Source organism: Saccopteryx leptura, chromosome 10, assembly GCF_036850995.1.
Source record: "Saccopteryx leptura isolate mSacLep1 chromosome 10, mSacLep1_pri_phased_curated, whole genome shotgun sequence".
NCBI classification, from domain to species: domain Eukaryota; kingdom Metazoa; phylum Chordata; class Mammalia; order Chiroptera; family Emballonuridae; genus Saccopteryx; species Saccopteryx leptura.
The window spans coordinates 9671244-9695765 of record NC_089512.1 but is presented as its reverse complement, the minus strand read 5'-3'; the positions used below and the strand labels follow the sequence as shown (position 1 = coordinate 9695765).

Below are 24522 nucleotides of genomic sequence, written 5' to 3'. Positions count from 1 at the left end.
AGCTGGCCAAGGTCACTGAACCACAGTTAGAGTCAGCAGTTTCCTTGTACCTAGATTTTCTTGGATGGAGACATAATTTTTAATTAAATTTTTAAAATAGCTAATACATTCATGTAGTTCAGGTATCAAAAAGTATAAAAAGAAATGCAATGAAAAATATTTCTCATTTCTAACACTGTCTGCTGCTTCTCCCCCCCCCCCCACCTAATCAGTTGTTAGTTTCTCTCTAGCCTTCCAGATAATTTTATATTGTTACGTTCTTTTCCTCCTTTCGTAGACACTGGGTTTAGACTGGGCACATTTCCTTGCGCCTTGGTTGTCTTTTTTTTTTAACTTAATATATTGTGGCAATCTTTATAAAGATAGATCTCTCTCTCTCTCTCTCTTTCTCTCTCTCTCTCTCTCTCTCACACACACACACACACACACACACACACCATGTGACTTTTAAAAATAACTATATATTGTTTCTTAAGGGAATATGAGAATTGTGGAAAGAACCAAGTCTAGCCCATGCATCTGACAGGTCAGTTCAGAGGGTATTGAGAAGGCATTTCATTACTGATTTGACTCAGTAATTTTGTCCTCTTCTGGGAATATATTAACAGAAAAATTGATACCTGACATCTGAAAAGGTTATGTTTGAGTAATATGTCAGATAGAAATAACATTAAAAACTATTTGAGACGGTTAAAAGTCCGCTGATATCTTTCTGATAATTTGGCAGTTTAAATCGGGGTCTGGCTTGACAGCTGCCTTTGCTCAGCAAGCTTTTCTTAGTAAAAACAGATCATGTGAACAGGACTGGGAAGGAAAGCTTCAGATACTGGGAAGGACTAACCAGTATCAAGACTGAACACTTAGAGCGATACGTCTTAGACGAGGCTTCCCGGGCATGGTCATGGGGTCATGGAGATCGGAAGCTCATACACAATTCTGTGCTCCCATTTTGGTAATTACAGTCATAAACATCTGTTGGACCACTTTGATTAATACAATGAAATAATATTAACATAATGGGCCACATTTGCATTAAGTATTGTGTTTAATGGTTTTAACTTTCAAAATAGTATTTTTTTTAAACTGTGATTTATGGACATCTCTCAGGAGGCGTTGATAATCTGTTATTTTTTCTTTAAAATATCTCAAATTTGAGAAACACTGTTTTGGAGGAATTACAGGATTGGATATGTCTAAACAATTGATACATTAAATATCAACCAACTTTACTTATTAATAGATTCTTACTACTCCCCTTTAGGCCTGTTTAAAATGAACAAGCATCTGTTAGTTTTGTGATCATATATTATGCCCTTGTTTAAAATTTATTTTTTAAGTACTTTTCTATAAATTTGGACATTGCTTTCCAAATTAAACTGAATTAGTGAGTTTCTGATGTGTTTCTTATGTGCTACATTTTAATTTAATTTTCAATTCAGGGATTGATTCAGAAGGCCACGCCGCTAACTTTGTGGAAACAGAACAAATCGTGCACTACAATGGAAGCAAAGCTTCATTTGTCCAGGCGAGTTCCTATGTCTGGGAGGCAGCCAGCCATTCGGCCTTTTCTTCTGGGATCATGATTTTCTGTCACGTTATTGAAATTTCCCTCCCCTCTCCGCCTTTTTAAAGTAATATGTTTGTCTACAATGTGGGAAGGGCTTACCCCAAAGCATTCTGTTACTCTGGCCCTCACATGCTGGCATTCCCTGCCCTGGGATTCAGTCTCTGAAGGAGAGGCTGGGCCGGGGGTGCAGGGGGTGCAGGGGGTGCAGGGGGTGTGGGAAAGGAGCCGCCTGCCGGCTGAGTCCTTTAGATGTGATTGCTAGGGCAGTGATGGCAGGACAGCGACTCTGCCTGCTGGCCGTCGCTGCAGGACAGTCTCTCTCTCTCTCTCTCTCTCTCTCTCTCTCTCTCTCTCTCTCATCGCCCCCTGAGGGAGCTGTGAATCACTTGCTCTCCGGAGTGTTGCTGGCTAAAGGTATAGGTTCATAAACATTCATTTGAGAATGAATACAGCCATTTTCCAATTCTATTAGACTGCCAAATTATGTGACAGACCTAACTTGTTAATTGCTACTCACAGAGAAGTGATTTGTTTTGGAATTGAGGGGGACACTGAACTGTGTACTAAACTAGTGCGCTGTGTATATAAAACCAAGTGAAAAGCACCTTTCCTGACGTAGTCCCACAGAAGCTGAGCTTCAGGGGCAGGTACACGCGACTCGTCTTCTCTCATGGTTGGTGGGTTGTACTTACCTTCTTACCTGTGTGGTCATTGGGAGGCATACACTCCTGACAGTAAGTAAGCCGAAAAACATAAGTTTGTGTGTATGTTTCTGTTGACAGTTCGCTCTTTTCTTTCAGACTCGAGGCTCAATACCAGTTTTCTGGTCTCAAAGACCAAACCTCAAGTATAAACCACGGCCACAGATCAACAAAGTAGCAAATCATGTGTGTATCTCCATGCTTAATAGCTAGAAATAAGGACTTATTGGCATTATAATTGACATACAGAGCATGTGTTTATTTCTCATAAGTCAGAATGCATCATCTTTGAGGCCTTTCTCCCAGGTTCTGGCACGTTTGCTTCTAAACCAAGTGGTTTTGTAGATGGCGTGTCAGGAAGGCGGGAGAACAGCTGTGCGTGCATGGGGTTACCCGTCCCTCGCCGTGTGCGGTGCGCTTTTCGAGTTGGATTTTTAAATTGTATATATTTAATTTTGTATCACGGATTTTTCGCTATATTGCAGGATTTTGCAGTATATAGATATTTTTATATATTTTAATTATTTTTTGTGGTAAAATAAGCATTTTCTAGTTTAAAAAGTTGAAAGCAATACTAAAAATATATAAAAATATTAACTAGAACATTAAAAGAATATTAAATAGAAATAAAGCCTTAAATATATATAAATAATAAAATAAATATAAGGTTGCAACTTCGCAAATTTTCACCTATCCAGGGCGTAGGGGACAGTTCTGGAATCTAACCCCTACAATAGACAAGGGATCGCTGGTATTACAAATGTAAGTTGTTAGAGATTTCAGTAAGATCTGCAACTGTATGGTGTGTACTCTATTTGAGTTGTGCTTAGAATTATAGCAAGAATATTGCAGCTCAGAGTACAGTGGCTCATAATTACTATTTACTGTGTGGCATTTAGAATATCTAGAAGACATGGTTTCTATAGATAGGATATTTAAAAGATACTTAAAAACGTCTTGTAAATGTTCTTTTAGTGTATTCTGATAAAGTGTATAACTCTTTTTCTTCTCTAGATGGATGGTTTCCAAAGGCATTTTGATTCACAATTAATTATTTATGGAAAACAAGTCATAATCAATCTGGTATGTTTCTTGTTTCGGGGGGAGGCAAAACAAACCACAAAAAAATGACTTTTTTTTTTTTTTTACTTAAAATGTATTATTTTACCATTTTAAGTGTGCGATTTAGGGTCATTCAGAATGTTGTGCAACCATCACTATTGACCATTTCTGGCTTTTCATCATACCAGGCAGAAACTCAGTGTCCATTAATCTTAACTTTCTATTTCCCTCTCCCCTCAGCCCCAATACAGTTCTCCTTTCTGTATCTATAATTTTGCCTGTTCCTATAATGTTTGTTCCTTTGTGCCTTGCTTGTTTCACCTAGCAGAATGCCAGGCAGATCCATTTATGTTGCAGCATGTATCAAAATTTCATTCCTTTTTGAGACTGAATACTACTTCATTTTATGTGTATACCACAGCTTTTTTATGCATTTATTCATCGATGGACATTGGGTTGTTTCTACATTTTAGATGTTATAACTAATGCTGCTGTGAACAGGGATGTGCAAATACCTGTTTGAGTCCCTGCTTTCAATTTTTTTACGTATACACTGAGGAATAGAATTGCTGGATCTTGTGGTAATTCTTTGTTTAACTTAAGGAGCAACCATATAGTTCTTCACAGTAGCTACAGTGTTTGGCATTCCTGCCAACAATGCGGCAGGGTTCCAATTTCTCCACATCCTTGTCAATACTTTTTATTTTCTGGATTTTTGTTTTTTTGTTTTTTTTTTTATTATAGCTATCCTTATGGGTATGAGGTGTTCTCGTTGTGGTTTTGAGGTGTCTCATTGTGGTTTTTCTCTTATGACTAGTGATGTTGAATATCTTTTCATGTGTTTATTCACCATTTGTATATCTTTTTTGGAGATATTTTGTAGCATCCTTTCATTTCAACCTGAAGGGATTCCCTTTACCATTTCTTGTAGGGCAGGTCTAGTGATAATGAACTCCCTCAGTGTTTGTTTACCTAAGATTGTTTTAATTTTTCTCTCATTTTTGAAAAAGCAGTTTTGCAAGATACAGAATTTTTGGTCAACAGCGTTTTGTTTGTTTGTTTTTGTTTTGTTTTCTGTTTATTTTCTTATTAATTTTTTTTTTTTTGTATTTTTCTGAAGTTGGAAATGGGGAGGCAGTCAGACAGACTCTCGCATTCGCCCGACCAGGATCCACCCGGCATGCCTACCAGGGGGCGATGCTCTGCCCACCTGGGGTGTAGCTCTGTTGCAACCAGAGCCATTCTAGTGCCTGAGGCTGAGGCCAAGGAGCCATCCCCAGCACCCGGGCCATCTTTGCTCCAGTGGAGCCTTGGCTGCAGGAGGGGAAGAGAGACAGAGAGGAAGGAGAGAGGGAGGGGTGGAGAAGCAGATGGGCACTTCTCCTGTGTGCCCTGGCCAGGAATTGAACCCGGGACTCCTGCCAGGCTGACGCTCTGCCACTGAGCCAAAGGGCCAGGGCTCTTATTAAATTTTTTTTGGGTGATATTGGTTAATAAAATTATATAGGTTTCAAGTGTTCAATTCTATAGTACATCATCTATATATATTTTTTTCATCATCTATTATATATATTTCATGTGTCTTCACCCAAAGTCAAATCTCCCTCCATCACCATATATTTGACCCCCTTTAGCCTCCGCCCTACCCTCCTTTTCCTGTGGTAACCACCATCCTGTTGTCTGCATCTGTGAATTTTTGTTTGTCTTGTTTGTTCATTTGTTGATTTCAGTCAGTTTTTTCAGTGCTTTATATGTATCGTCCCCACTGCTTTCTGGCTTCCATGGTTTCTGAAGAGAGATTGGCATATAATTCTATTGAGAATTTCCTGTATGTGATGAATCTTTTCTCTTACTGATTTCAGCATCCTTTCTGTATTTCATTAATTTGATTATGATATGTTTGATATGGGGTGCTTTCATTTTATTAAACTTGGAGTTTGGTACACTTCTTGTATTTGAAAATTTGTTTTTCATCAAATTGGAGAAGTTTTGGGCCACTTTTTCTTTAATTTCTGTGCCCCTTTCTCTCTCTTGCCCCTCTTTCTGGGGCTCCCACAATGAATATATTGTCTGTTTGATGGTTTACCAGAAGTCTCCTATGCTCTGTTTGCTTTTCTTCATTCTCTCTTCTTTCCGCTTTGCAGATTTATCTCATTTGTCATGTCTTCAGATTTGCTGATTACTTTTTCTTCCTGCTAACAGTGCCTTTGAACTCCTGAATTTTTAATTTCCATTTCATACTTTCAGCTCCAGACTTGGTGTTTGGTTCCTTTGAGCAATTGTTTTCTTTGTTGATATTCTTGTTTTGTTCATATACTGTTTTCCTGATTTCCTTTAGTTTTTTTATCTTTTATTATAGCACTGAGCATATTTAAGACAGTTATTTAAGAACCTTTATCTAATAAGGTTTCTGCAAGGATGGTTTTTGTCAATTTATCCTTTCCCATTGAATAAGCCTTTTTTTTTTTTTAATTGTGTGCTCCGTGATTTCGTTGTTGAAATTTGGGCGTCGGTTGGCTATAGTGTGGTGACTCTGGAAGTTGGATTCTTCTTTCCAGTGGGTTTGCTATTTGTTTTTGTTTTGTTTTATTGTTGAACTATGTAGTGATCCATTTGTTTTGAGACTTTTCCAGACTATTTTTACTAAGACTATTCCTTGTTGTTTATGCTCCCTGAAGTCTATTCTTTTAGCTTATGTTCAGCTTATGTTTTGACAGATTTTCTTGAACACCAGAAATGGAAACAGACAGAGGAAAAAACAAAAAAGAACATCAGCCCCAGTCTCTGCAGATTGGTTCTGCAGAGCACTCCTTCACTGATTAGCTAGGCTTTCTCGGAGCCTAGGAATCAGTCCGAGCTGAAGGTTTAAGGTCTTCTCAGGACTTTTTTTTTTTCTGAGCCTGCACCTTACCTGGGTATGCATGTGGCTTTCCAAAATCCTCCTTATATGTGGCTGCCTTTTTTTTTTTTTTTTACAGGGACAGAGAGAGAGTCAGAGAGAGGGATAGATAGGAACAGACAGGAACGGAGAGAGATGAGAAGCATCAATCATTGGTTTTTCGTTGCAACACCTCAGTTGTTCATTGACTGCTTTCTCATATGTGCCTTGACCGTGGGGCTACAGCAGACCAAGCAATCCCTTGCTTAAGCGAGTGACCTTGGGTTTAAGCTGGTGAGCTTTTTGCTCAAACCAGATGAGCCTGTGCTCAAGCTGGCGACCTCGGGGTCTCGAACCTGGGTCCTCCGCATCCCAGTCCGATGTTCTATCTACTGCGCCACCGCCTGGTCAGGCTATGTGGCTGCTTTTTAATGTCCTAATCTCCCAAAGAAAATCACCCCCGCTTCTTATGCAGGCTTAGAGAGTCTGTTTCCTGTCTCCACCTGAAGTCTTTTGCCATAGGCCTCTGTTGGTTTCTAGTCCTCTTGTGGCTTTTATGAGCAGTGTCCACCACCTTCCCTGTCTGTGTTAGGGTTGTGCAAGATAGACAATGAGTCCATCCTTTAGGTCAGAACAAAACAGACATAATACTGTGCAAGTAAGGTCTGGTCCGCTCCCTCCGGTTTGAGGAGGGGACCTGAGAACCAGTTATCACTGCTTAAGACTAAGACCCTCCCTGTACCAGGAAGGGTGCAGTGGCGAGGGTAACGGCAAGTCAGAATGCCACAGAACTGTTCTGTGCCTGTGAAGATGGCTTTTCCTTGATTGGATCGTTTCTTCGTTGCTGGAAACCTTTGATTGTTTTCCAGAGCTCCTATAAAGTTGGCCCAGACAGCTTTTGGTTTTTTCAATGTTTTTGTAAGGGAACAAGAGCTTGGAGCTTCCTAGTTTTGCTGATGTCACTTAAAGCTGTTATGTTTTTAATTTTTTACAGGTTAACCAGAAGGGCTCAGAGAAGCCACTTGAACAGGCATTTGCAACAATGGTGTCTTCCTTGGCAAGTGGAATGATCAGGTATTGACTAGAAATCCGTGGCAGGTCTTTTTGGGTTAGCTGTGCACTTACATATACACACAGGTGCGTAGATAGTATGTGTGTGTATATATATTATATATTTTATCGACATACCTTTCAGCTTTTTTTTTTTTAATGCTAGATCAAAGCATAATTTTGTTGACTTTTTTTAGTATAATATCTATTGCAGAAAACTTCTTAATAGTTGAGTTTTAACTTGAATTTTATAAAAATTTAGTCCCTGATTAAGCCCCATTTTTTAAGACTTTATTTATTGATTTTAGAGAGTGGAGAGAGAGAAAAAGGAAGGGGCTGGGGGAAGGGGAGGAGCTGGAAGCCTCAGCTTGTAGTTGCTTCTCATGTGCCCTAACTGGGCAAGCCCGGGTTCCAAACCGGCGACCTCAGCCCTCCAAGCCTGTGCTCCACCCACTGCGCCACCCCAGGTCAGGCACAAACCCCCTTCTTGAGGCTTTGTGTCACTATGGTCCCTGGGTCACGAATTGCAGTTCCTCCTGAGTGCCATGTGTGGTCTGTGCCCCCCCCCCCCCCATGAATGAGCTGGAGCACTTCCTGCGGCATGGTGGCCATGTCTGGAGCAGCGGCTTTGCCCCTCTCTGAAGTCCGCAGGCAACAGTTGCAAACTCGGGAGCCCTGTCAGAAGAGGAGGTTCTAAGACGTCAGCAGTTACCCCTGGAGAGGTGCAAGGCAATGAAGCAGCCCATTCTGGAACTTTCCGCAGCAGGAACTGGGGCAGGCGGTGGAGCTATGCTTTTGAGAGGAAGTAATCACAGATATTGGGGGAAAACTTTCCAAAGAAATAGCACAGGGTTACTTTGTCAGAATTTATTTTAATCTATGGGAAATCTTAAACATACACAAAAATGGAATGATATAATGAAACTTTGGAGGAGAATTTGTCTATTTTGTCTCATTCAAAAGCTCTAGCAAATTCATACATTTTTGCCGCCTCGCAGTGGAACCTTCCCAGACACACCATGGAGAATGCAGAGAAGGGATTGCTAACCAGGTGCGCCCCCAGGTCCTCAGGGGACTTACTCAGAATATCCTCAGACATGAAAATTAGAATCTCTGGGTTTGGAGTCCAGCATGTGTATTCTGGAAAAAGTCTGTGTGCTGACTCCTGTTGACCCTGGTTAGGACCCTCTGCCCTAGCCCTAGCCAGATAGCTCGGTTGGTTAGAGCATCGTCCTGATACGTAAAGGTTGCCAATTCGATCCCCGGTCAGGGCACACACAGAAACAGATCGATGTTCCCGTCTCTCTCGTTCCCATCCTTGCTCTCTGAAATCAATAAATTAAAAATACTAAAAAAAACAAAACCAAACGCTCTGCCCAGAGGTTTCCCTAGGTGTGCTGGCCTCCAGAGTGGTCTGGAGCTGGTAGCAGCAGCTAACTCTGAGAACTTGAGGCCTAAGTCAGAGTCTGAAACTACACCCAGGTGTTTCAGAGAACTCGGGGGCCAGCTACTGCTGAAGGGGAGCACCCCAAGCTGCTGTCATCTCCCCCGTGAGCACTGACGACCACCAGACAGCGGAGCATGTTAACAGTGTACCTGATAGCTTTTTACTTCATACATATGTATTCTGGTAGGGTTAAAAGGGAAGTCAAATGGTAGATTTATTGTCATCTTTCAGATAACAAGTGGGGAGTCACTTTTAGACTTTAGTTTACTGATTGGTTTTTTTTTGGACCATCGTTACTTTGAGTAATTAAATAGAATAAGTTCAGGGTTCAGTGAATGACCAGAAAGAGGACAGTCCCACGCTTGCGCTTCTGAGGCGTGGTGGGGCATGTGAGCAATGGGAAGGTACTCTTCTGGAAACTGGATGGAAAAATGAGGTGTTTAAGGTGACATGCGTCTAAGGTTTTCTTTCTAGAACTTTGGAAGAAGTCCAACTGCTTGACTGTTGTGTTCAGCAGTAAATTAATATATTTAAAATAGTGTATTATCAAGATAAAGTTATGTAACTCATTCTTAGTGTTTGTTTTTTTTTTTTTTCATTTTTCATTTTTCTGAAGCTGGAAACAGGGAGAGACAGTCAGACAGACTCCCGCATGCGCCCGACCGGGATCCACCCGGCACGCCCACCAGGGGCGAGGCTCTGCCCACCAGGGGGGCGATGCTCTGCCCATCCTGGGCGTCGCCATATTGCGACCAGAGCCACTCTAGCGCCTGAGGCAGAGGCCACAGAGCCATCCCCAGCGCCCGGGCCATCTTTTGCTCTAATGGAGCCTTGGCTGCGGGAGGGGAAGAGAGAGACAGAGAGGAAAGCACGGCAGAGGGGTGGAGAAGCAAATGGGCGCTTCTCCTGTGTGCCCTGGCCGGGAATCGAACCCGGGTCCTCCGCTGTAACTCATTCTTAGATGATTTAAATGTGATTTTAGAAGGATAGACGCTTAAGGGTCCAAATACATACTTCGCTTATATTCTTTAAACAATTCTAGAGTATTATGCCCAGAGCACTTCAAAAGTAACTGTCACACTGTCACTTTTATTGGAGCTGTCATTGAAAAAGCCTCCCCCCACTTCCAGGTCTTCCAGTACCAAACCTCTCAGTCGGCTAAGCTCTGTTTTCATGCTAACATCTGGTTCTGTTCTGACTTCTCACCTGCGGTAACTGAGGAGGCAGGAGCCCCTCGTCTGACCTGCTTAGAAGCCCACGTTCACGTTTCTTGATGCCCCTCAGTCTGTCGGGGCCAAGTGTGTCGCGCGAGAGCAGGCACTCTGGAATTTTCCTCTGCAGGCGAGCACAGTGTCCTCCCATTCCTCCCACTTTGTGACTCAGTTCGATCCCTGAGTGGGACGCTGGGCAGGAGGGGATATGTGAGCTCACGTGTCCCTGGCGCTCCGGTCCTCTGCGTCCTCCCTCCCTCCCTCCCTTGACTTTGGAGTTGGTTCATGCCACCACCCCTACATGAAAATACCCCCAGGGGTATTTTTCAGCCCCATGGTATGCCTTCTTCACAATTAAATGTGTTCTGACATTGAGATGTGTGCCTCTTAAGTATCGGTAGCTGAAAATCACCCTGACAGACGGCAAACAAGACCGTTCTGTCTTCCACGTGTGTGTGATGTGTATGTAACCTTTGGTGAAGCGGCGTTCTTGTTAGTGTGCTCAGTAACTAAGCGGCGTGGGGACCGTTCTGCCTCTGTTCTCACAGCCCCTGGTGCACAGCAGTGCTTACTTATCTAGCTAGCCCTCCTCGGGCTGAATCGAGTCTGACCATTTCGAACGTTTTAATTAACTCGAGGAGCAGTAAGACGGGCCCTAACCTGCGTGCGGGGTCGAAAGTAGACGATAACTGTGTTGCCGGGCCGCGACGGGCCTGTGAAGGCAGGCGTGTGCGTGTGGCCTCTGGGCAGGGAGTGAGCACGAGGAGCAGGCGTGTGACCGGGCACACTAGAGGGAGGGTTTCTGCCGTCCCCAGGACGTCTGGGTGCTTGCTGTGCAGAGGGTGGTCGCTGTTCAAGTCCTGTCATGGGAGAAGCTGGGTCACCTTTGTCGGTTTGAATTTCTTCTCTTTTGGTAGATATGTTGCCTTTGACTTCCATAAGGAATGTAAAAATATGAGATGGGATCGGCTGAATATTTTACTGGATCAGGTAGCAGAAATACAGGATGAATTAAGGTAAGCGCTTCTCTTCCCTGTGGAGGCTGTGGGAAGAGGTCTGTGTGTATATCAGCCAGACTTACGTGTTATCTAGTAGACTTACATTTCCCTGGGTTGACAGCACTTTTCTATATTATCATTTTTTGTATGATTATTTTTAGGGTTTTTTTAATTGAAAAAATGAGACTTCATGATTTAAAAATACTTTTAAATTTTTAAAAATGACCCACAACAGTGTGTATGTATTTTTATGAATTATCCTTCACACGTGTATAATTTACATAACCGAAGGTAATTGACTTTCACAGCAGTTGCTTTCATGGCATGTTCTGCACAGATTTGCGTCACTAGGCCCCTCCTCCCCCGTCGTGGTGAGAGGAGTGAACGCGCCTGCGCGCTGGGCCACCGTGCCGTCGGTCCTGTGCGCTCCTTCCCGCTGCGCGTCTGCTTTGTTTCCTCGCCCCTTCCGCCATGAAGGACGGTGCTGCTCTGACTCCCTCTGGGTGTATATAGTGCTACTTCTGTTCAATTATTTCCTAGAATAAATTCTTGCGAGTAGAAATTAATGGAGCAAAGGATCTGAACATCCTCGTGGTGCTTCCTGCGCCCGTTTGCCGTGTTATTTACGGTATTGGTTCACAGGGTACTGTACTCTGCACCTGTCAGTCTTTACTTACTTTGACGCCAGAGGAAGGAATCTATAAACCATTCTGACAGTTTGTTTTGCCTCAGCTAGTCAGTATTAACGACTGTTCCTGACGTGCTGTGCTGCACACCCTCCTGCTCAGCTTTGGAAGTACGCTGTGCGGTCTCATTCACGCCTCCAGCAGCCTGGTGCTGGCGCTGTCACTTCCGTTCTGTAGATGGAAAGCTTCCACTCTGAAAGTGGAAATTACCTATTTCAAGCTAGTGAGTTACCTGAGGAGCCCAGGCCAGCAGACCAGTGCCTGCTGTCAGAGTTCATGCACGTCACCTCCGTGTGTGTGTGTGTGTGTGTGTGTGTGTGTGTGTGGTCAGGTTTTCAAGAGCGTAGTATTATCTGAGCAGACGGTTAAAAATACAGGAAACACGGGGACTGGCGACCATGGCTGGCTCCCTTGTAGACATCGGAATGGTTAAGGGGAGAAAGGGAACCTGATTTTCAAATAATACTCTATTAGACCTTACAAGTCTTGTACTGTTGGCTTATATTACTCTTTTTAAGAAAGGATTTTAAAATGTTTTTAATGCACAGTATCCCACCCTTGCTTCAGAGATTCTTACTCAGTTTATCTCAGAGCCTGCCACCTTCATTCTAAACAAACAACTCAGGGAATTCTGACACAGATAGTGCAGGGGCTTGGGCCTCAAGCAACCCTGACATGTGGGACATGGGCAGGATAATGAGGTCAGATGAAACCCTCTCCTGTCCTTGGGGACACATGGGTGGTGTCCATAGCAACCATTGTCATTTCCCAACTCAGCTTCTTCACGTCTCAGGGGTGAAATGACCTGGGACGCTGTGGCTGTGTTTGGGGTGGGAGCTCTCCTGCCTGGGCCCTTTGTGGTCTTTCTGGTCCCTGCTAATCAGATACACCTGGATCATGCATTTCCTGTCTGACCTTTTAATTTACTGGTTTTAATAACGTTATTGATCAGAGGCCTGTGTTATTGAGGTATGTCCTTATAGATTTAATTGACTTCTATGAGAGTGTTTATACAAATATGTTTCAGTTATTTTATAGTGGACTCGACCGGCAAGGTGGTGACGCACCAGGAGGGCGTGTTCCGCAGCAACTGCATGGACTGTCTGGACAGAACCAACGTCATCCAGAGTCTGCTCGCGCGTCGCTCGCTGCAGGCCCAGCTGCAGGTGCTGAGCCGGTTTTTTTTTATTAACTAATAGCAAACAGTTAAAGAAACTTCATCTTTAAAAACCAATAACATAAGGCCCTGGCCGGTTGGCTCAGTGGTGGAGCGTCGGCCTGGCGTGTGGAAGTCCTGGGTTCGATTCCCGGCCAGGGCACACAGGAGAGGCGCCCATCTGCTTCTCCACCCCTCCCCCTCTCCTTCCTCTCTGTCTCTATCTTCCCCTCCCACAGCCTAGGCTCCATTGGAGTGAGGATGGCCTGGGCGCTGGGGGTGGCTCTGTGGCCTCTGCCTCAGGTGCTAGAGTGGCTCTGGTCACAGCGGAGCGATGCCCCGGAGGGGCAGAGCATCGCCCCCTGGTGGGCAGAGCATCGCCCCTGGTGGGTGTGCCCGGTGGATCCCGGTCAGGCGCATGCGGGAGTCTGTCTGACTGCCTCCCCGTTTCCAGCTTCAGGAAAAACAAAAACAAAAAAACAAAACAAAAAAGGAAACCAATAACATAAAACGGTCACGTTGCCCTCACCTTAACCCTGCTGCTCACTTTGTTTTTGTGTCTTGCCATCCAGGGCCGTGCATTTTCCATCACATGGTCTGTGTGTGCGTGCCCGGCTGCATCGTGCCCTTTCTTCTCGCCCTAGTTGCCTTCAGTTGTACTATAATTTGCTAAGCCATTCAGGTTGCCACATTTTGGGCTTAGAAATAACACTGTAGAGAGTATATCTGTGAATATTATTGTTAACTTGTACTCTTTCGGGTTAATTGCTAGAAGTCCTGTGACTGGGCTAAAGGGAATAGGTATGTTGCCCTGCAAAGGGGTCGTGCCAGTATCTCAGTGAACTCTTGCCAGCATTAGATAGTCTCACTTAAAACTGTCTTTCTATTTCAATGGTACAGAGTAGTCGGTGGTTTTTGTCTGCGTCTCTCTTTATGACGAAGGGTGTTAGCTCCCAGGTACAAAGCTTCTGAGGCAGCCGTGCTTTATACTAAGACGATGCTGTTGTGACAAATAGATGGAAATGTTTCCTTCTGTTTCTGTTTGGTATTAAAAATATGTAAGTGCAACTGATCAGACCCCATTGGCATTTGTTGGAAGGGGCAAACAAATGCATTCCAAACGCTTTCCCACTGGAATAGTCACCATTCAGCTTTGTGCATGGTGGTTTTGTGGTACCCAGGGAGGAAGTGAGGAGGAATTCCTCCCTTAGGGTGACTTGTCCTTGAACCCTAAAGGAGCACATGCCCAAGGTGTGGGTTCCCTGTGGGAGCCTTCTCTAGTTCTCTGGTTCGTGTTGGGCGTTGTGCTTGTGAGCCTGTTGAATTGACTTCAGAGTCTATTTTTCTGTAGCAACAATATCAGTAATGGTTGTGTCTAAGGCTGATGAACAAAAACCTATTCAACTGGGTTCTTTAATGTGCATTGAACTGTTTTCCATGATAAATATGGTGTTATGAAGCCTGAGCACGTTCAGGAGTCTTTGGACGGGGACCTCTCTGGCATCGTGGGTGTCGGCTAGGGTGGGCACCCTGGTGTGCCTTGATGTGCTGTGTCTGAGGCAGAGACACTGAGATGGGGCTTCTCAGAGGGTAGAAGGTCAAGGGTCCATGGCAAGGCCCAAGACAGCAGTTCTGATCCGTGGCTAGTGAACCCAAGGGGGGTGGGTCCATGGAGCATGCAAGATGCCCGGGAGTCCCCTGAGAATTTGTGCAAAGGGCCGTGCGGGTGTACAGTTTGTGGGGAGATAGGTATGTGGCGTTCATCCATTTCTCAAAGGGTCCCTGGGTTAGGGGTAAATCTGGGGGTGAGGAAGCCTGGGTTATGGTGGGTTGTAAGGAGGGGAGAGGGGTGAAGGGGCAGAGGAAGGAGGAAGCAGTGGGTGGGTTCCCACAGGGGCTCTCGCTGGGCCCCTTTCCCTCTCCCGCTGTCCTGCCATGTGGGGCTTCGGGAGGGGGCGCTGCAGCCCAGCCTGGGCGGGGTGGGGGGAGTCTGGTCTGCTGGGACTTGTTATGCAGAGTACGCACCTCCCACCTGCAGCCAGCGGCCTGACACAGTTTGAGGACTGTTAGCTTTTTCTTCTGAATCCCGGCTGCTGAAATCTACTACACGTAATGTGGGAACTGTTCTTATTTCAGAGACTAGGTGTTTTGCATGTGGGACAAAAGCTCGAAGAACAAGATGAATTTGAGAAGATTTACAAAAATGGTAGGTATTTGCTTTGATAGAAGCAAAGTTACTCAGATTTTGAAATAAGTTATTTTAGATTTAAAACTCTGGTTGTCATTTCATCATCATCAGCTGAATTTTACTCTTTCTCACAGCCTGGGCTGACAATGCAAATGCTTGTGCCAGACAGTATGCGGGAACTGGTGCCTTGAAGACTGACTTCACCAGGCAAGCCATGCTTTTCACTAGCATTCCAGACAGGTGCTTCCCAGGTCCGGGGGCCTGCGAGCTGCGGGCAGAGTCCAGATGCCCGCGGCAACAGAGCAAAGCACTGCGCCTGGGCCTCGTTAGGACTGGCGGGGCAGGGTTGCCCGGAGACCAGAGCCCTGGGCGCCTGCTGGGGGCTCCCGCCTCCCTGGGGGGCGTGGGGAATGGGGAGGGCTGAGGCCCCTGGTCTTCAGTTCTCAAATGTACCTTCCCGGTCGGGCTCAGCAGGTGAGGTTCTGCCCCTCTAAAAGCAGCCAGGCGTTGTGCTGTGCTTCCTGGGGCCCGCACTGAGCAGGGGAGGGGCGCTTTTGGATTTGTTAAAATGCGGTTGGGCTTTTTCCCTGCTGTGTGGATTTCCTGGGAACAAAATGAGATTTCTTAGTCTCTTTGCTGTCTCCTACACTTAACCTGGACTTCGTGTTTCTTTCCCCTCTTTCTTGTCTTTGCAACTGAAACTGGCTGTTTTTCCCTGCGTGCCTACTGTGGTGGTGTTTTAGAAGGAATGCCTATTTGTTGGATCTGCTAGTGGTTTCTTTTGTGGGGCATCTCCTTTATATTTTCAGGGTTGATTTTTAAAAGCTTTGTACCTCTCATCTCCATATCACATACTTATTGGTCACTTTTTCTCACACTATAAAACAGTGTGAGCCCTGGCTGGTGACACAGTGTTTAGAGCATCATCCTGGAGTGCCGAGGTTGCTGGTTCAATCTCAGAGTCACCAGCTTGATCCCAAGCGTGCTGGTTCCAGCCCCCGTAGGGCACTTATGAGAAGCGGTTCGTGGGTGCACAACTAAGTGGAACAATGAATTGATGCTACCCCTTCCCCCTCCCCCTCCCCCTCCTCCTCCCCCTCCCCCTCCCCCTCCCCCTCCTCCTCCCCCTCCCCCTCTCCCTCTCCCTCTCCCTCCCCCATCATCTCCCTCTTTCTCTCTCCTCCACTCTCTCAAAAAATGAAAATAAATAATAAAATAGTACGGGAATTTAATATGCAAATGTGTAACTCAGACATACTGTCTTTCGACCAGGACTGGGAAGAGAACGCAGCTGGGTCTTCTAAAGGACGGCTGGAACTCCCTCGTGCGGTATTACAAGAACAACTTTTCTGATGGGTTTAGACAAGTAAGCTTGGGCTCTGTGCTAGTTTTGGTCATTAGATGCCTGTGTCTTTTACACTGTTCTTCAGTAATGCTGTCACACCTAACTTGGGAGTTAATCATTTTCTTCTTTCTGTTCTAGGACGCCATAGACTTATTTCTTGGGAACTATTCAGTGGATGAATTAGAATCTCACAGTCCTTTAAGTGTCCCAAGGGATTTGAAATTCCTGGCTGTAAGAAACCTTTATGTTTTTCAAGTTGTTAAAAGCATTGTCTCTGAAGGTGTAGATGGTGGCAGCTCCCTGTGAATTAAGACATCATACGTTGTTCTAAAGGGAATAGAATTACCTGGGTCTCCCCCAGCAGATCTGAGGGAGGAATAGAGAGACTTCGGAATATGTGTTTTCTGTCCAGATTCTCTCTTGCACATGCTCTGAATGTGCAGACACGCAGCCTAGGGAACGGGGAAGGCGTCTGCTTTCAGCAAGACGTCACTCCCTATGGTGAGAGATTGCTGGAAGCAAACTTGTACTTGGAAGGCAGAGCACGGGCATAGATCTCAGCCATCACAGGCTCGCGTCCCGGCACTGCCGTCAAGCGAGTGTGGCGCTGAAGTGAGCCAACCACACGGAGTTTTTGGCGTCCAGCGCAGACAGAAGTGTGCACTGGACTGTAGTCTGTTAAGCGGGCAGTGGCGCTGTGGCTAAGAAAGCACAGTAAAGTATGTATCTTAGTTAAAAAATACTTTCTTGCTGAAAAGGCTAACTAACCGTTATCTGAGCCTGTAGGAAAATGGCCCTAGATGCTTGACAACAGGGTTGCCGCAACCTTCACTTTGTTTAGGGGGAAAAAAAGGGGGCGACTGCAAAGCCCAATAAGGTGAAAGGCAGTAAAGCAGTGTGCCTCCATGGTTTTGGTATTTCTCTACCTTTTTTACTTCTTTTCACCAGACTTGGCAGGTGCCTCTCTGAGCCCCGTTCCAGTGGGCGCTGTGTCCTGGAGGGCAAGGGAGGCCTAGTGTCCTGGGTCCACGTGGGGGCCGCCTCCCTCCACTTAGTACCCAGTTTGGAGCAGCGTCCTGCTTCTCAGAGCTGATAACCAGTCTGAAGGTTGGGGCAGCTGCGATCGAACCCCTAAAGAGGGGTGTTTTGTCGGAAAGAGATACCTGTATGTTAGATTGCAGGAGAGTTTCTTCTGTCTCGGGAAGGGGAGCGTGCACAGTCCTGCGGCGCCCGGCTGGCGTCCCGGCTGACGGACGGCTTCTCCCGTTCTCTTTTCCAGTTGCCGATCATCATGGTCGTGGCCTTTTCGATGTGCATCATCTGTTTGCTCATGGCAGGTAGGTCGGCTGCGTTGCACACGCTGTGTTCATGTCGGGAATGTGGAACCCCTTGTACAGCAGCCTGAGTTTCTGGGTCTGCTCACCACTTGAAGTTCGGGAGTAAAATGAGCAGACGAGGTTAGTCCCGATGAGTCCTTAGATGTGACCAGGGGGAAATATGTATGTACTCAGTAGCTTCATAAATGGTTTTTCAGATTTTTTTTTTAAATTTTTTTTTATTCATTTTAGAGAGGAGAGAGAAAGGGATAAAAAGAGACAGAGAGGGAGAGAGAGAGGAGAGAGAGACAGGGGGGGGGGAGGAGCTGGAAGCATCAACTCCCATATGTGCCTTGACCAGGCAAGCCCAGGGTTTCGAACCGGCGACCTCAGCATTTCCAGGTCGACGCTTTATCCACTGCGCCACCACAGGTCAGGCGGTTTTTCAGATTTTTTAAAACATTTTTTTCTTTCCAAAGTAATGCATAGTAATTATGGAAACTAGAGCTAGGCAAAAAGAAGAAAATATTATCACCCACCTTCCAGAGGTAAGCTAAACTACTCTTAACACGTGGATATTTTAATCTTTATAATTGAATGTGATTTTTTTTTTAAGTTGAGATACACGTTTTTTGTGATTTTTTTTCACTGAGCAATATAGACATTTCCCCATGTTCTTTAGTTTTAAGAACTGCAAAATATACCATTTATGGATGTTTAATTTATTCAACTACCTATTGGACAAATAAATGATGTTAATAATTAATAAATTAATAAAGTACTTATTAAATTTAAATATTTTATGAGCAAAATTGCCTAAGAACTGAGCTAATAGGTCTTTACTGATTTTTTTCTCTTAAGTATTTTTTTATTTTACTGAGTTATTAAGCACCTAAGATTCAAGTATCTCCCGTAAGGGATATTCGGTGCTCTGGGATGTGGGTCTGTGATGGGGCTGTATTGTCCTTTTGAAGAGCAGCCAGGCGCCCTGGGGGGGGGGGCAGCGCCCTCCCTCCGCTGGTTCTCCCTGAGTTCCTGGGCTGCCACTCCTCTGCCTGGTGCTCCCCTCCTCCGCCTGGTTCTCCCCTCCTCCGCCCGGTGCTCCCCTCCTCCGCCCGGTTCTCCGCCGGGTGCTCCCTTCCTCGGCCCGGTTCTCCCCTCCTCTGCCCGGTGCTCCCCTCCTCCGCCCGGTGCTCCCCTCCTCCGCCCGGTGTTCCCCTCCTCCGCCGGGTGCTCCCTTCCTCTGCCCGGTGCTCCCCTCCTCCGCCCGGTTCTCCCCTCCTCTGCCCGGTGCTCCCTTCCTCCGCCGGGTGCTCCCCTCCTCTGCCCGGTGCTCCCCTCCTCCGCCTGGTTCTCCCCTCCTCCGCCCGGGGCTCCCCTCCTCCGCCCGGGGCTCCCCTCCTCCGCCCGGGGCTCCCCTCCTCCGCTTGGTTCTCCCTTCCTCAGCCTGGTTCTCCCCTCCGCCGGGTGCTCCCCTCACTGCAGGCACTGTTCAGATCACCCCAAGTGTTCCTTGGTTCCCCACCAGACTCTCCTCCTCTCTGATTGCCTAGCACTTCGTGACCCTCTCGTGTAGCGAGTCCCTCCTGTAACTCCATCGTCATTCAGGACGTCTGTCTCAGCACTGGTGTCCTCTGTTGCCCGCCCCACCCGTGGGTTTCTCCGGGTGGAGGAGTGAGCTGCACACCCCTCTTTCTGCTGGACCAGCACCTTTCCCAGGGCAGAGCCTGTCCTGCCCCTTGTGTCATCTCCTGTGTCTGGGACAGGAGAGTCCTCAGCAGAGTTTGCTGAGTGGACGACTGTGTCACTGCCCACCCCACACGATGTCTGCTGGCCTGCAGGGGGCTCAGCGCCTGTTTGTCCTAACCCCTCAGCGGTGGCGCTTACAGCCCTGGCGCAGGGCCGGGCCCTCTGTGGTTACTCTGGAGCAGGGCTTAGCTTCTTCTCTTGAGCTGGCTAATGAATAATTTAGACCTGGTGATTACATATGATCTTTATTGCACATTGTTTGTTTTTACATCTCTTTAAAAATGTGAAAAGCGTTCTCAGTTCATAGTACAAGCACAGGCTAAGGGTTCAAGGGCACAGGGACCGCTGTGTGGCAGGACTCTGTCCTGTATCAGGTGTGGGGGTGGGCGGGGGGCAGAACCAGCCAGTCGGATTCTCACCATCCCTCAGGGGCTCATGCTGGACTGTTTACTCCCTGGACCCTCGAACTTCTTTCTGTACAACATTGGGGGGCACCCCACTGGGACTAGTTTGTAAACAGTTTGGCCTGTTCTGTGTTTCCTTGACTGTGCACTCACGTTCCCCTGTAGACCCCTCCGGAGAGCACCAGGCCGAGGTCGGCGCTCAGCCTGAGCAGGTGGACGGGCGCTTTGGGGAGGGCAGGGGGCGGAGGACTGCGTTCTCCTTTGCCAAAAAGAATGTTAAGACTCAGAGGTGTGAAAATTAACAATCATGCAAATGTTGATGTTTTTAAGTAAAAAGAGATTGGATACTGTGGATGGTAACATATCATTTACTTGTTAAGGAGCTTGGCGATGTTTACCTGGTAATGTCCAGCTTCTAGCCCTACTTGGGTTTTTCAGAGACACCTGACCGCTCACCAGGAGAAGCGTGTCTCTCGCGGGCGGTGGGCTCCGCACACTTCCCCGCACAGAGGAGACCTCTGTGATCGCAGACGGCAGGTGACACTGGGTCCAGCTCCTTCGGGGGTAGGACAAAGCCCATCTCTGCCCGGGCCCACTGCTGACCTTCCTGAGCTCCAGGGTTCAAAAATGCACATCAGGCCTAACCAGGTGGTAGCGCAGTGGATAGAGCGTTGGCCTGGAATGCTGAGGACCCAGGTTCAAAACCCTGAGGTCATTGGCTTGAGCGCAGGGTCACTGGTTTGAGCCCATGGTCGCTGTCTTGAGCAAGGGGTCACTGGCTCAGCTAGAGCCCCCAGTCAAGGCACATATGAGAAAGCAATCAGTGAACAACTAAGGTGCCGCAACTATGAGTTGGTGCTTCTCACCTCTCTCCCTTCCTGCCTGTCCCTGTTTGTCTGTCTCACTTAAAATGCACATCAGAAGAGTTGTGTCACAGATGTTATTAAACTAGATTATTGAGTTTGACACTTTAATATATAAGTTTTCTGACACGTATATTTTGTAAAGTTATTTTGGTGTAGATATTTTGATGGTGGCTAATAGCCATCATAGGACTGTGAACTAAAACTGCTAGACATAGTTTCTTGTAATAATAAAATATGTAAGCCTGACCAGGCGGTGGCGCAGTGGATACAGCGTCAGACTGGGATGGCGAGGACCCAGGTTCGAGACCCTGAGGTTGCCAGCTTGAGCGCGGGCTCATCTGGTTTGAGCAAAGCTCACCAGCTTGAGCCCAAGGTCGCTGGCTTGAGCAAGGGGTTACTCAGTCTGCTGTAGCCCCCCCCCCCCCATCAAGGCACATATGAGAAAACAATCAATGAACAACTAAGGTGCTTATGTGTGTGTGTGTGTGTGTGTGTGTGTATATATATATAAGCCAAAAGTAATTATTTTTTGTGTGATATAACATGAAATAGTTTAGTCAATTGGTTCTCAAAGTGTGGCCACTTGACCAGCAGCGTTAGCATTATCTGGGAACTGGACAGAAAGCAGAGTCTTGGGCCCACCACAGACCTGCCAAACCAGGAAGTCTGGGTGGGGCCCAGCTCCATGGTTATCAAGCCCTGGAGAGGATCTGAGTGGGAGAACTCCTGGAGTCCCCTCACGTGACAGATTCCTGCGTTTTCCTGTGGATGTCTTCGTAAACTTTGTTTTTTTAGAGAAACGGGAAGTGAGTGAGCGAGCAGCATCAGCTTGTAGCTGCACCTTAGTTGCTCATTGCTTATACGTGCCTTGACGGGAGGCTGGGGTGGGGGGCTCCAGCCGAGCCAGTGACCCCTTGCTCAAGCCAGTGACCTTGGGCTTCAAGCCAGCGAGCGACTTGAGTTTTGAGCCTGGGACCTCAGCACCCAGGTGGATGCTCTGTTGACTGCATCACCGTTGGTTGGGCTGTTCGTAAACTTAATGTCAGGATGGAGTGAGTGGCTGAAAGTTGGCTCTGGTATCAGTAAATGACTTATCAACTCTTTTTTTTTTTATCAACAGGTGACACTTGGACAGAAACCTTGGCCTATGTGCTCTTTTGGGGAGTTGCAAGCGTTGGAACCTTTTTGATTATTCTTTACAACGGCAAAGATTTTGTCGATGCTCCCAGATTGGTCCAGAAAGAAAAGATAGACTGAGTTTGTGTCTGTGGAAAGCGGCTTGGCTTGGAAGATTCCATTTTGCAGAACTGGAGTCTTTACTGACCCGCTTTCCACATCAGCCTGAGGTCTGAAAAGCCTTTGTCTGAAAGCACACCTTGTGCTCTGTGTGGGGTGAGGACTTAATTTGGATCTGGGGTTACTGCGTTGACAGTCTCTCTGCTGTCTGGACAGTTACGTTATAATTTGAAGCTATTCTGTAATTCACACGTAACCTGAATTCAACTCACAGAATGGGAGGAATCTACTCGTAAGTCTGATCAACTATTGCAGAATAAGTAATATATATATATATAAAATCTAGCTTCTTCCATTATTTAAAACAGTAAAATTATTTTTCTAGCTCACTTTCATTATTGTCATTATGGAAGGCAGTCACTGTTAGCAAGCATACCTTTCCACCCATCTTTGGCCTTTTTTAAAAAAAAAAGCTTAATAATAAGCTAACTCTGCTATGTTTATAAAATGTAAGTCTTTTACATTCATCAAGTAGTTTGACAAAATGGCCTGTGACTTCACGGTGGAAGAGGAGAAAGGGGCCCAGTGCTCTTTGGAAGTTTCCGTTGGGCTGTCTGGTGAGTTCAGCTTAGTTTAGGTGTGATAAGAAAGCTCAGATACATTTTATCTTTTTTAAAAGTTGTAAATGAAATCAGGAATGTAAAGTCTCTCTTATGCTAATGGTCCAAAGCTGCCTCTTGTGTGAGGATTGCCCCAGTGTGCAAAATACCCTTGTTGGTCGCTCCTTCCTCCTGGACGTTTGGTCTTTGGGCTCCTTCGTGGGGACGGGAAGCCCCCAAGAGGCTCTTGTGCTGGTCAGTGGTGCACGTGGAGCCAGCGGCTGCTTTTCCACGCACGGGACTCTGGGCCGCTGCCCTGTCGACGCTTCCGCTCGCCACCAATGATTGTGTCTGAAACGCAGTGCTTCCGGACAGTGATGTCTCCAAATCAAGGACCAACTGCAACTTTAATTTATGTGTAAAAACAAACCTGAGAAATAGGCTTTAGAAGCTGTGCATAGGTCTAAGTCGGACTGTATATTCAAACTGTAATTATGAGGTTTAAATATTAGAACAGTATGTAAGGTAGTCTAATCGCCACTGTCTTCAAACAGCTCAGTGAAATACTGCTATAATACTTGTGTTGTGCTTGAACATACTACAGTTTTTTCAGTGCTATCTTGTTTTCTTTACACATCTCTAAAAGCACCTTTATTTCACCATAACCTTTTATTTCCCCACATTTTTTATAAACCTTAATAAGAGCTGTTGCTTTTAGAAACTCTAAAGGCAACGATATCTGGAAAAACCTGTAGCTTAAAAAAGTCACTGAAACTCAGTCATTGAAAGTCACAATAGGGTAAGTGATTAGACCTACTGTTCAAAAGATGAACACTGAAACTTAGTTCCTGTCTGCTGTAACGTGATGGGCACTTCACACGAAGAACTAAATCCAACAACCACGACAAAGACGGAATCTGAGCTGCTGGCGGCTGCTCTGCAGCGAGTGGACTACTGTTGCTGTGGTCGATGCTTCAGAACCTAGCGGTGATTTTGTTTCTGAATCCATGTACTGTACAGCCGTATGTGGGAATAAAACGTCATCTTTTCTAACTACTGTTGGTGTTGCTCATACGCTTTGTCTTAAAGGACTGTCCGTCCATTGTAGAGTTTTTAACGTCTTACAAAGCAGTGCGTGGTCACTATAGAAAAATTAGGCAATATAAAGGAACAAGGAATTTAATAGCTTCTGAAACCCCACTTTCCAGTTATGATCACTAAAGAAATTGTGTTTAGCGCTGGCTGCTTAGCTCAGTTGGATAGAGCGGTGTCCTGATACACCAAGGTTGCAGGTTGGATCCCGGGTCAGGGCACATAGAAGAATCAGTTAATGAGAGTGTGTGAGTAAGTGGAACAGATCGATGTTTCTCTCAAACCAATAAATAAAATAAAAAATAGAAATTGTGTCTATTTTTATAATTCTTACAGTTACAAATAAAACTAGGCAAATATTTAATAATGTCCATAAAAAGACATCCTCTGTTCCCCTACCTCCAGATTGTAATTGTGTTTCAAAATGATACAGGTCTCAGCTAGCGGTGGGGCAGTATTATTAGCAAGTGTTCTCTCTGGCCGCAGGGAGGTGTCAGCGGGACGGAGGTGCTGACTGAACCCCTTGGCACCTCGAAGACCTTCACACGTGGGAGCGAGATGGGGTCCCGGGCAACAGTGTCTGGGATGGACATCCCCCTCATCATCCCCTTCGTGAGCTGTGCTGAACCTCATGGGCCGCAGTCCGCTTGTCCCTGCTGTGGGCTCTGCGCACAGCGGCCCCCTGCTTCCTCTTCCGCACGTGCTGGCTTCCTGCAAAGGGGCTGTCAGCAATTCTCTGCCACCACGCCCGCCCCTTGGCTCGCCCGGCCCTCTGATAACACGATTGGGGGCTCAGCCTGGCGATCTGTGTCCTTTTCCGTGGGGGTGATGGTGGGGGGGGGAGATAAACTGCTCTGATCGCTTGATTATTCTCTGTGAATGAGATTTGGTCACTTAAGCCAACCATTTGTGCTGCGTCTGTGTTTGTAGCTCCAGAATGAAAAACTTTGTCCCACCCAGGCTTCCGTCAG

The 24522-nt window shown here is 46.2% G+C and overlaps 1 protein-coding gene across 2 annotated transcripts in view; it reads left to right on the top strand.

The window, feature by feature from the left end:
- SACM1L (SAC1 like phosphatidylinositide phosphatase) overlaps nucleotides 1-23516 on the top strand; it is a 51064-nt gene extending 27548 nt beyond the window's left edge. For both annotated transcript variants that reach the window (XM_066350726.1, XM_066350727.1), the window contains exons 9-20: nucleotides 1440-1525; nucleotides 2368-2454; nucleotides 3283-3351; nucleotides 7203-7282; nucleotides 10834-10932; nucleotides 12628-12766; nucleotides 14893-14962; nucleotides 15079-15151; nucleotides 16217-16310; nucleotides 16428-16520; nucleotides 17569-17626; nucleotides 21745-23516. In XM_066350726.1, the coding sequence (XP_066206823.1) occupies nucleotides 1440-1525; nucleotides 2368-2454; nucleotides 3283-3351; nucleotides 7203-7282; nucleotides 10834-10932; nucleotides 12628-12766; nucleotides 14893-14962; nucleotides 15079-15151; nucleotides 16217-16310; nucleotides 16428-16520; nucleotides 17569-17626; nucleotides 21745-21881 (1085 nt within the window). In that variant the 3' untranslated portion in view covers nucleotides 21882-23516. The remainder of the gene's footprint in view (nucleotides 1-1439; nucleotides 1526-2367; nucleotides 2455-3282; nucleotides 3352-7202; nucleotides 7283-10833; nucleotides 10933-12627; nucleotides 12767-14892; nucleotides 14963-15078; nucleotides 15152-16216; nucleotides 16311-16427; nucleotides 16521-17568; nucleotides 17627-21744) is intronic.
- Nucleotides 23517-24522: the final 1006 nt, after the last annotated feature.